This window comes from Macrobrachium rosenbergii, chromosome 22 (genome assembly GCF_040412425.1).
Source record: "Macrobrachium rosenbergii isolate ZJJX-2024 chromosome 22, ASM4041242v1, whole genome shotgun sequence".
NCBI classification, from domain to species: domain Eukaryota; kingdom Metazoa; phylum Arthropoda; class Malacostraca; order Decapoda; family Palaemonidae; genus Macrobrachium; species Macrobrachium rosenbergii.
In genome coordinates, this window is record NC_089762.1 from 1,612,128 (window position 1) to 1,625,044 (window position 12,917).

The 12,917-nt window shown below is 41.1% G+C and overlaps 1 protein-coding gene across 2 annotated transcripts in view; it reads right to left on the reverse strand.

Moving 5' to 3' along the window:
• B9d2 (B9 domain-containing protein 2) overlaps positions 1-12,917 on the reverse strand; it is a 61,840-nt gene that overhangs the window by 4,375 nt on the left and 44,548 nt on the right. Inside the window, exons 1-2 of one of the 2 annotated variants that reach the window (XM_067124101.1) lie at positions 10,141-10,225; positions 8,699-8,805 (exon numbers count right to left, since the gene is read on the reverse strand). In XM_067124101.1, coding sequence (XP_066980202.1) covers positions 8,699-8,789 — 91 coding nt within the window. In that variant the 5' untranslated portion in view covers positions 8,790-8,805; positions 10,141-10,225. Of the gene's footprint in view, positions 1-8,698; positions 8,806-10,140; positions 10,226-12,917 lie in introns of those variants that run through there. The other variant, XM_067124102.1, reaches the window with a different exon arrangement.

Consider the following 12,917-nt stretch of genomic DNA (forward strand, 5'->3'; position numbering starts at 1 on the left):
TGTGGTCACTTTCCACAAGGCATCCAGTTGTAAAAGAAGCACATTGTCAAAAGAGTTACACATTTTCAAATAGGGTTCAGAGGTCTGGTTAAACAAATCATTTATAACCCAGTAAAATCACTGTTGCCAGGATCAAGTCCAAAACCTATGGCCATGAATCATTGCCAACAACTGCTAGAGTTTGGAGCTCTGCCAACAAAGAATGGATCTTCTTGCGAAGATTAGTCAACACAAGGGTGTGGGTAGTTGATGAATAACCCACATAAGCCAATACATGAATGCAGAACTACACTTACAATCATACATATCTTTAGCGATTATTTACCAAGCACAGTACTGTACTGCAAACAAATTTAAAATGAAATTTTGTCACAATCTTCAACTTTTTCAGTGTACCTATGCAGTACATAAAAAAAACAAATCCTTCAGGCCAAACTTATGAGAATTCAGAACGTTAAATCTGTGGTCTGCTTAAATTATTAATTAGCAATAATATTACAGTACTGTACTTCACTTCCTTTTTTCAGTTTTCCACAAAATTCAAGTTTAAGATTACAGTGTGTCTTAGGGATTTCAGAGGGAGTTCTTATCATTCTCTTGCTTGTGGTAGGATTATTTACCAATTTCAAACTCTATTCTTCCTAAGCAATTAATTCGTCCATTTTTCAGCACAATAAATGTTACATATAGACTGTTCTTGTGATATCCAGTCATCCTATTAATGTTGTATCTAAACTTGAAATGATTCAGCCAACTTGACAAAGGCTACCTGAGGAATTAGGCAAATCTTCCAAATCGGTTGAGCCAAATAGTTTCAAGCCTAGACGTAACATGTAGGCTAGCTGTTAAGTAGGAATATAATTGATGATGACTTGTACCTATATTTTCTTAAGTACTGTAAAGTTTTTAAATCATTGTTTACTGAATAACTCTAACTTTGTTACAGATTTTGCATATTCAACTCGAGCTTTAACACAGTATTCCAGATCTATTAATCCCAAACATGGTTTAAATCAATTATTTACATATTTTTCTTTTACTAAAGTTGGTTTTACATTATTTTCCAGTTACCTGTTATGCCAGAGTCTCACGACCATGAAGTGGAAAACCTGTCTCTGTATGCTAATAAAAATATTATTTCATTTGTTTTAACCTGTTATTGTCATATTTTGTATTGTTTTTATCTAGCCCACTCTCACGCTCATCCTTCATTGTAACTAATCCCCATTTCTCTCTTCAGGTAGGCTACAACAAGGGATCCTACAGCTGCCTCCAGATACTACAAAATCCTGAAAAGGAGTAATTACAGTGAATGTTTCAAGTAACTGTAATAAAGTTTCCTCATCTCATGTGTAGTACAAGAGTGAAACCTCTATGAGGATGCTGAAATATGACATTTTTATGATAAAATAAAGTTTTATATGTACATACTTACTAAATAATTACATAGCTATTGGTTCCTAACCTACGGCAGCTTAAAAATTCAAAATTCGCGCAGCAGCGCTTCTATCATTTGTGAGTAGGTGACAAGGTCCCACCCACTATCCAGGACTCAAAGGAACAACGTAGCAGAGAGCTCAATTCGTTTCATGCCCTAATGTCCATGCAAGGGGAGGAGGGCGGGCTCCGATCATCTAATTACTTGGTAAGTGTATATAAAACTTTATTTCATCATAAAAATGTCATTTTTATAGAAGTAACTTACCAAGTAATTACACAGCTGATTCCACGTTGTTAGGAGGTGGGAAAGAGCATGGACATATTTTGCTCCAAAGCATTAAGTAAGTAATGAATTTGAAATAGAAAGGTTGCTAAAATTGGATAAATGTTTGTTGTTTCTTTACCTGTCTGAGAGAGCTGCTGCAGGTAGGTACTGCTTCCAGTCGGTGCTCCTCTCAACTTGTATTGGGCTTGGCAGTGTAATCAAGGGTCGCCCCTACATTGGTGGGAACTTTGCAGCGGAGGAAGTACACTGTATGCTGACAAAGTTTAAAAGATGTCCTTGCCCTGGGTGAAGACCAAAATACAAAATAACAACACTATCACCTACACCACAAAATTAAAACCATAACCCAAACTATTAAAAAACAAAACTGGTGGGTACTCCAGGTACAAAGCACCCCCAGGCTTCCTGTCAACTCAAAACCATAAGTCAAGGCGGGTGGAGAGCAAAGGAACAGAGTTCCCTATGCTTCCTCTCCCAGCACCATGCCAGCCACGGATAAAGGTCCTAGTGTTACAATTTTCAAACACCATCTCCATGTCCTTGAGGTAGTGTGAGGCGAAGATGGACTTGCATCTCCAGAACGTCAACTGCAAGATTGTAGAGAGAGACATGTTATGTCTAAATGCCAAGGAAGTTTGCGACTGCCCTAATTTTGTGAGCCTTAACCTTAACTAATGGAAAGGCTTCTTTGGATCTGAGAGTTGGCTTCTGATATAAATTCTCTTAGAAAAAAGGATATGGCATTTTTGGAGAGCGGATGAACTGGGTTTCTTACAGAGCACCAGAGGTTGCTCAAAGGTCCTCTAACCTTTTCCGTCCTGTGAAGGTAGTACCTGAGACACCTCACTCGACAGAGAAGTCTTTCTTCTTCCTCAGGTCCTAAGACAGCCATAAGATTCTTGATGACAAAGGATCTAGGCCAAGGTTTGGAAGGGTCCTTGTTCTTTGCGAGGAAACCAAGAGAGAGAGAGAGAGCAGACTGCGTCCTCTTGCACAAATCCTACTCTCTTGTCTATCGCCCGTAATTCACTAACACGTTTGGCAGTAGCAAGAGCCACTAAAAAGAGTCTTTTTGATGAGATTCCTGAGGGAAACACAACAGAGAGGTTCGAATTGAGGACCTGAAAGTCATTTCAGTACAACGTCTAAGTTCCAAGAGATGCTGGAAGAACTTTCTTTCTTAGATTTGATCAAGTCACTGATATCTTGACTAGAAGACAGATCCATTCCTCTATGTTTAAAGACTCAGCTGAGCATCGACCTATACTCCTTAATGGTAGAGGTCGATAACTTCCTGATAAACTTCAGAAATATAAAAAAATCAGCTATTTGACTTATAGATGTCTCAGAAGAAGAGACGTTATAGCGGGTGCACCACCTTCTGAAGACTGCCCATTTGGATTGGTAGAGCTTTGCAGAAGATGCTCGTCTGCACCTCGCAATTGCCCTGCAGCCTGTCTCGAAAAGCCTTTTGCTCTGAAGAGGCACCTGACAGTCTGAAGCCTGTCAGGGCCAGAGTGGACAACCTTTGGTGGAATCTGAGAAAGTGGGGTTGTCTGAGCAGCGACCGTTTTTGTGGAAGGAGTCTTGGGTAATCGACCAGGAGTCAAATCAGATCTGGGAACTAATCCTTGTTCGGCCAAAAGGGAGCGACTGGGGTCATGGAGGTGCTCTGATGCGTAGACAACTTGTTGATTACCTCCCTGATCATTCCGAAGGGAGGGAAAGCATACACATCTAAGCCTGTCTAGTCCAAAAGCATGGTGTCCATTGCCCATGCTTGAGGATCTGGGACCGGAGAGCAAAAGAGTGGAAGGCTGTGATTTCTCGACATTGTGAAAAGATCCACTGTGGGCTTGCCCCATAGTTTTCACAGACTGTCGCAGATTAACGGGTCTAGGGTCCATTCGGTTGGAAGGACCCGTTTGAGGCGGCTTAATTAATCCACAATAACGTTCATTCTCCCTTGAATGAACCAGGTGACAAGAGTGACTTGATTCTCCTCCGCCCACAGAAGGAGATCCCTCACCATCTCGTACAGAGCGAAGAAGTGAGTGCCCCCCCACCGTTTGGGAATGTAAGAAAGTGCAGTGGTGTTGTCCTATGCACTACTATCTTCTTGCCGCAGACTAGATCCCAGGTGAACAGCTCACAGTTCCTTTATATTGATGTGAGACTTCTGTTGTACCGTCATCCATGTTCTGGAGACTTCCCAGCCATCCAGAAGAGCGCCCCAGCCTAAGTCAGAGGCATCTGAACAAAATTGAAGGTTGGGCCGCACTGGGAGAAGAGACTTCCCTTCCTGAAGTCTTTCTTCACATGACCACCACTGGATATCCTCTTTGATTTCCGACATAATCCGGGAGACGAAAGAGTCTGGTTGGGTCTTTCTGCACCAGTTTGCTTTCAGGAAAAACTGAAGGGGTCTCATGTGCAGTCTGCCTAATTTTACAAACTGTTCTACTGATGCGAGAGCCCCTAGAAGACTCATCCACTGTACTGCCGAGCAGGAAGGAAGAGCAAGGAACTGACTGACAGTCTGAAGGCAGTTGTCGACTCTTTTGGGCGACAGAAAAGCCCGAAAAGTCCTTAAATAGGGAATCTCCTGAGTAGGTGTCATAAGGGATTTCTTTTCATTTATGAGAGTGCCTAACTCCTGTGTCAGGCAAAGAGCTCTCAAGTTCTCAGCACACTTTTCCTCCTCCAATGAGCAGAGAAGCAAATCGTCCAGGCATAAGTTGATGTTGATTCCCAGGAGGTGAAGCCAGTTCCCTAGAGGAGTAAGGATTCGTGTGAAAACTTGCGGGACTGTTGACAAACCAAAGCATAGGGTCTGGAACTGTAGTGTGCCCTGAAAAATGAAGCGTAGAAATTTCCGTGAGTCTGGATGAACAGGAACATGGCAATACGCATCTTGCATATCCAGGGTGGCCATCCAGTCCCCCTGCTGTACTGAACACATGACTGAACGAACAGTCTCCATATGAAACTTCGTCTTCAGTATGAACACGTTAAGGGCGCTGACGTTCAGAATGGGCCTCCAGCCCCCCCGAGGCCTTCGGAACCACGAAAAGGTGATTGTAAAAACCTTCTGAGTGGAGATCTAGCACCTCTTCCACCACTCCCAAAAAAAGGATTCGACTTCCTGAGAGAGGGCCAAAAAACTTTTTGGAACCTTTTGAATATGCTGACAAGGCAACTGGAGATGTAACTAAGGGAGGAGTTTTCACAAAAGGAATGGTGTAGCCCTCCTTGTGAACCTTGACTACCCAAGGATCCACTCCTCTGCACTCCCATTCCTTCCAATAAAGCAGAAGTCTGGCTCCTACTTGGGCGCGGAGGACTAACTTCTCACTTCTTGGGGTTGGTCTTGAAGGAAGACCTCTTAGTGGACTTCGTAGGAGGTCACAAGTTTGATCTGGGTCTAGACTGGGTTTTTGTCTTCCCTCCACAAAAGGTCTGAGGCTGTAGAGGGGAGAATGATCTCGACGTGGAAGGCACAGGCTCCCTCCGACGTCTAGCGGACTGTGCCAACAAGTCAATGGTAGACTTCTTCTGCAAGTCTGAAAGAATCTCCTTTACAGTGACTTCTGGAAAGAGCTGAGACTTATCTAAAGGAGCGAAGAGTTAAGCTGGCTTCTGTGTCGGTGAGACTCCTTTCGAGGTGAAAGAACACCAGAGCTCCCTCTTTTTAAGGACACCCATAGAAAAGAGGGAGGCGAGTTCCAAGGAGCCGCCTCTAACTGCCCTATCTGAGCACGAAAGAACTCCCAGCCAATCGGAGGCAAAGTCTTCAGCGAGATCAGGACAGTCCTCAATCTTCCTTGCTAGAGCCCCGATGGCCCAATTGAGAAAACTAAAAATCTTGAACACCCTACAAATGTTCTTGATAAGGTGATCCAGTTCAGAAAAAGAAAACATTACCTTGGCAGAAGAAAAGACTGTTCTACAAGCAGAATCCAACAGACTGGAGAAGTTCCCTTGGGAGGAAGCAGAAACTCCCAAGGAAGGAGCTCCCCCGGCGGCGTAGAACAAGTACCCAATCTTTAATAATTAGCTGGGTGGAAAAGTGAATGTTGCTTTGCCCTGCTCTCTCTTAGAGGTCAGCCAGTCATGAACTTCTCTGAGAGCCTTCTTCAAGGAGGAGGAAAGTACTAGCTTGGGTAACCTGGCACCCTCTGACGGCTGCTTTCTCATGAGGAAGGTAGAAGCTGGAGAATTAGGAGAAGCAGGAACGAAGAAATCTGGAAAACTATCCCGGAGGAAAAGCAAAAGAGATGAGTAAGCTGAAGAGGGGACCGTCTCCTGAACAACTTCTTCCTCCTCTGAAGAGATAGGAGACAAAGATAGCCTTGGATTTGGGAACTGAAGAGGTTCTCTTCAAAAAACCCATAAGTTCGGTCAACTGATGCTTAATCTTCTTGAACTGATGCTGATGACAGATTATAAGAGGGAGAGGCTGGGCACTCGGCTGTAGGCGCCGGAAGCTTGGGAGTTGGTGCTGGGCGCTAAAAAGCGGAAGTCTGGCGCGAGTCGGCGGGCGACAGGTGCTCAGAAGAAGTCAGACGCTTAGAGCTCTTACAGCACTCAGGACTGTCTCCAAACGAATGAAGAGGGTGAGCTGGAGAAGCAGGCTGGTCTTGAAAACTGCAGGAAGGTCATGGGCTAGCCTCCCTGTACCTCTTGACAGCCAGAGGGGAGGTATCACCAGGATCTGAATGTCTCTTGAGCGGGCACAAAGAAACAGAGAAGCGATATCGGAGTTTCTTGCGTGGGCTGGAAGCTTCCGAATCTGATGAAAGCTGATGCACTGGAATGCCTTTCCAATGCCGCTTAGTCGAAGCCTGGGAATGAACAACAGGCTCGACCAGCCTACCTTGGACCTCCGGTATGTCTTCTCAACATTCACAACACTCTCACTTCTCACTGCACTTTCATTATACATATTTTTCTCCATTACAGATCTAATAGCCGATCCCATTTCCATAATGGCATTAGATAATAAACCAAATTCTGATCGAACCTTGGTTCGAGGCTGGCAATGGCACTAACGGAGGAATCATGGAAACCTGGAACAGGAGTAGATGGTAAAGTAGGACTTAGAATCGGAGAAACAGGAGGAATTGGAGGAGTAACAGTTCTATCATCCCCTACATTATCTAAAGGAGTGGAATCTGTATTGGCCTTATTCTCAGCCCTAAGGGCTGCTTTCCTCTTTCTGTCTCTTTACAGTTATTCTAGATGAGGTTTTAAGGTTTTCCATTTCTTATCCTCCCAGTCTTGACACTCTATACAAGTATTATCTTTACTACATTCTTGCCCCCTACATTTAGTGCATTCTTATGAGTATCGTACAAAAACTTGGTTAACCTAGTTCTACAACCCTCAGAACAGAAGCGAAGACTGGATGAACTGGAATCAGACATCGTTAACTGAAGTAATTCCTAAAGGTAACCAGAAACAACGATTGAAAGCCACAAAACAACAAATCCTGAATACCTCACCAAGATTGGGCAAATAACTAGCCGAAAAGCAATGAAGCAGCTGCAAAAGAAAACTACCAATGTTGATCATAAGCCGACAGGAAACGAACTGAGCTCTCTGCTAAGTTGTTCCTTTGAGTCTCGGATAGTGGGCGGGACCTTGTCACCTACACACAAACGATAGAAGTACCACCACGCAAATTTTGAATTCTTAAGCTGCAGTAGGTTAGGAACCAATAGCTATGTAATCACTTGGTAAGTTACTTATATAAAAAATGCATTTTTGGTTGCTTCCAGTTGAGTTGGGCTGCACGTCTTAGTGAATCTGGAAACACGGAACCTGTTGTATCCCACCATTTTTTAAAATACTTGTGAATAATAAATGGTATTTGTGTATGGACAAAACAGAACACTATTAGGCAGCATGTATCTACACTGATGGTACATCTTGTGGGTAGGATTCTAGAGGGCATTTCACCTCAAACCGGCACCAAGAGCAAACCCTGATATTTTTACGACATGTACTTAAAATATCCAGAATCCCCGCAGTTATATTATTTGGTGGTCCAGACATGTTGTGCCTTCCTGTATGTTGAGTATGGGACTCTTACCAAACAGATGAGCCAGTTGTGGTAGTTTAGGAGTCCAGGTTTAAATCCCAACCTAACCACAACATGTGGACAAATTATCAAACATTCCAAAATCTTCATAAAAATACATGGATCACTCCTAAGAGGAATTCCTGATCGAGTATCTCCACTAGCAACAAAGAAGCTTGGAGCAAATTAACTTTACTGCTGAAAAATTCATGGTTAACTTATAGGGGAATAAGATAAAATGGCTCTGGACACCTTCCATTTCATTCATTTCTAGGCCCAACCCCTGTCTGGTCACTGTCAGCTTTCCAGAATGTTTCACAAATAATATTTACAATATTTCAAACAAATGCCAGGAGAAAATCTGTACATTGTGCACCCCAATGCATAATGTAATTGTACAGCTACAGCCCACTGGTAGCTCAGTAATGTTGCTGGCAATTTTCTACTGCGCAGGCCCAGATTTCAATTCCTGCTCAAGTCCTTGACAGAATTTAACTTCCACTTGACTGTACTGTCCCTGTGAGCTGGGGATATGGATAAGGGAGTCACCAGCAGCTGTTGCTTTGGTTAACCAGGTGTCAAAAGCAGGGAGGGGACCTGTCCCAACCCCATACTGCTCATTAGCAAATTTTAAACCTTTAAAATTCCAAAAAGACTGGATGCCAAAGGTTTATTCTCATAAAATAGAATCAAATTAATCTCAACTATTAAATCATGGCTGTGCAAAAACTTATAATGGATAGAATGAAAATGTTGAGGATTCTGACACAGGTTTCTGAAAGGATATGTCATTAAAGGATGTGTCATCTATAGGTTATTCACTGTTGATGTACGCAACGCGGAAATTCACACAAAGGATTTAACTGATGAAAATATAAATAAAAGCTCACCTAGCTGCAACGACCACTTGCAAAAGAGGGAAGACTCCTTCGTAAATCCACTGCCACCTGACACTTGACCAATGATGTGGACCTCTGCCATGGAATCTCTTCACAGACTGAGGAGGAATTAAATGGAACAAATGTTGCATTATTATTATTATGGTTAGAATGCATATGTAAAAACCAAAATACTTGTATATATTCACGCACCAAAATATGCACACAATCACACCCAAAATGCAAGCACATTAACAACCACCAAGCCAGAAAGGTCATTAAAAATCTTGGCAAGCTTCCAATAAAAAGAATGCTACAATGTATCATTCTGTGGTTAACCTAGTTTAAATAGTGATGATAATCTTCGCATCATACAAAACAGTGACACTGGCGAGATTAAATGCTGCAGGTTATGGTGAAGGGTAAAGTGATCCTGCCACCATAGTAAGGGTTAGACTATGAAGGGCTTATCAAAATATCACAGGCTATTCCTGTCATGGTCGCTCAGAGTGCAAGTTCATGTCAGGGGATCCCTGGGCTACCAAGTGCTAACCTGACAACCTTGAGTTAACGGCTAGGTTAGGTCCTACACTCAAGTTGAGAAACACATCAATTATTTGTTGTTTAACTGGTGGAACTTCACGAAAGTCCTATGACCATTTTGAGATCCATTAGCAGCAAATGCTGTGCGTACGGGGGGTTTGAATATTAAGGTCACGACATCCCAGCACAGATAGGAGGGACGAGGCATCCTACGACAGACTAGGAAAGACAGCCTCCTAGGATAGGTTATGAGGGCCACAGCATCCTAGGAAAAGTCAGGCAGACTAAGAAAGGCACGGCCTCCTGTGTCAGGTCAAGGAAAATAAGCTGGAACTCCCAAATGAGCGGGATTTGGCGTATTTCAGAAAAAATCACCCACGTCTCCATAAGTGAAATAATAAATACTCGGTAAACAGCTCCACTTGAAAGTGTCTCATGAGAGATCAATTTTAAATAGCCATAGTTGTGATTTTATAGTTTCTTTAGGGGGCTGTTTCCTTAATTTTCCTTGACAGGTCAAGATAACTTATTGTAAACTACTGTATTCCGAGAGAAAGACCAAGTCAGTGGGTGGCCATTGTTCTGTCGACAGAAAGCATTTCAAGACAAAAAATCGTAGATTTATACAATGTTTGGACAGTCTGGTATCATCAGATACTTATTTGATGAGGGGGCCTTGTCCAAAAACTCTATATTCTGATCTAAATCGGAAACAAAACATATGACATAAGATTTGGTCGTAAATATTAATCATGCCCATATTATGAGCGTTCGGCATGACCCGGCCGGACAAAGAAGTTCTTGCTTATTTGGCCTCTTTTTTGAGACATGGAGCACAAAAAGACTATTCTTCTTATTAAATAGGTCCTGATATATGTATACATCATTTTAGGAGATCATTACAGTCTTACCGGTCTCTTATAATGCTTGAAACTTCAACAACAATACATTGTTTATGAGCTCAAACGTCAACACGAGACAACTGGGTTACCATGGAAACGGTAGTGACGTCATGAGTAGAATGTAAACAAAACATTATTTTCTGAACATATGAGCGTTAATTAAATAAATAAACGAATAAATGAATAAAAAAACAAATAAACGTATTTAAACGAGAGAGAGAACGAAATATGAAAGCTAACGGTGCTCTTCTTCTTATTTTCATATGTAGGGCTGCATGGATAGGAGAGGCGGCTGTTTCAGTCGATTTTATTTGATTTAATTTTTAATAGTTTCGTATTCCGGCATCATATAGAATACATATCTATAGCATTAAAGCTTATAAATCAGAAAATATAGACTAGGTTCTGCGATACGTCTTTCTTATATATGTTAAAAGTGTGTTGTTTTGTCTTTCAGTATGCCTTGGAAATTTCACGAACTGATCTGTTCTTAAAGCATCCAACTTTTTTTACTTGTGGCAAGTAGCTTTGTATTTAAAACTGCATTCTTATAGAGCATGGATTATTTTTTCATCTCAAAAGACTTTCTATTAGGGTGGGAGTTTGTTATTTTTTTACCAAATGCTACTTTTTGTGGAGTAACAATCAGTTCGGAGAGATTTAGAAACTTAGTAATTTAGGTCATGTGATGACGATACTTACTTGATTAAAAGATTGTTGATCTTCACTTGTACTTTTTTAGGTCAAAATTTTCTATTAAAGTTATCGAGTATATGGACACAGTTTCAGTACCTAAAGATATAACAATGGTCAGGATCCTGTGAGGCGGTTTTCGAATCATTAACCAGCATTGTTGCGTCAATTGTCCTGAAAAGTCTGAAAAGGTTATTTTTGTAACTGGAGCGTTTTTTCTTGCTTGTCACCGATCCGAGCAATGATCAGACTCAATATTGTTTAATCAAATGTTGCGTAGAATAAGCGGCAACATTAGAAGTGAAAGAGACTGATTGATCAAGACTGACTGATCGTAGATCCATACAAAGTGGAAAGAAAAAGTTATCTGAGGTGAATGGACTATGTTCTGAGATGAATGCAGAACTTTTAGATCCATACATCCAAATCGTTACCTTGGCCAAAAAAAAGTTAGTGATTAGGAAAGAGGAATAGAGAGAGAATGACAAATAAAGAAAGAGAGAGAGAGAGAGAGAGAAATCCTGAATAAAAGGAATCCGAAGACAAATCAAGCTGTTCAAGACAACTATCAAGACAACCTCAGACACAGCGCGGCAATTTCAAAGCTCGCGTCAAGAAGAAATGTCTTTAATTTCCCCATTAATAACTGTATTTATTGGAATACGCTCGTCTGCAGTTTCTTCCCACTAAATCAGAGTTTTGAGGAAACATTTTTCATTGTCTATAAACCTGTAGCCTTGTGGTATACGGATGTCAAATAAAATTCAGAATTAATTTTGTTTAGTTCACATAAGATGTTCGAAAAGAATTATCTTATTAAAGAACAAAAATGACTACGAGAGATAGAGAAGATCAGAGAAGAGGCAGAGCAACTGCCATACAAACAATAATAAGGACGACTTCGAAAATAACGTCTTGACTCAATTCGTCGGATTAACGATGACGTCAGCCCATAGTCTCAGACAAGCTGGAAGGAAGCAAATGGTATTTGTATCACCTATTCCACGTTTTCCTCCCTACATTATTACGTGTTTGTTTGTCGAACAAATTACAAACCCCGAAGTAACGATGGGATGTTATTTATATACCCTCTTTCTCTTTTCCACCTCTGCGCCCTCTCTCTCTCTCTCTCTCTTTTCCACAGCTGCACCGAATGTCTCCAAAGGTGTAGCCGAACTTTACAAAATCTTTGTCCTTTGGTCTATTTTTTTTTAATTTGGTTTCTTCTTTCATATAATTAGACTACAAAGATTAAGCTGTTTAGACCTACGTGTCCAAATTCTAATAATACACTGTGGCCTTCCTTCTATAGAGAGAGAGAGAGAGAGAGAGAGAGAGAGAGAGAGAGAGAGATAGCCATCCTTGTCAGTTGTAAAGCCTTTAGCACCTTAATTAAGGGCTTTAAATAACAAAGACCTTCCTCTGCTCGTGCGATGATGGCTCTAGCTTATTCTTCTTCTTCTGCTCCTCAGCGTTCGGAATTAATCGATCTTTGCCGAAGGACGAATTTGTCAGTCATTCGAAAGGCTGCTCTCCCGCCAGTGCAGACATTATTTACCTGAATTAATAATGGAACGACTTTTTTTTTTTAATCCAAGAGGAGAAAGATGTCACATAATGGCAAATCTTTGACATAAGTTTAGTGAGGAGTCTCATTTTTCGCCTGAATTTTTCTGTTCTCAAGTGAAGTTTGATATTCTATAACAAAGTAATTAAATTACTATTCTTAATTTTTCACTTTACTATACATTTAATGATTTTTTGAAAATTGTTGTATAGATCTACCAACAGTCTCGTTGCATAAGTATACTTCTGGACAGCAAAATATTGAGATTTTAGACAATCAGTTTCCAGTATGTTAAAAGTTCGTAAAGCTTCGCAGAATGACCTTCCAAACTCAAATTCAGTAGAATATTCAGAACACACACAACCATGTCACGTTGCAGAAAACATCCTCAAGATATGAGGTCAGCGTAATTATTTTTCACTGAGTAGAAGTTGGAGTATAAATTTGTATAGTCTTTTAAGCACAAATATTTTCCACTAAGCGGGATTTATTTTAATCCACGACATACAACCGTTTAGTAAAATAC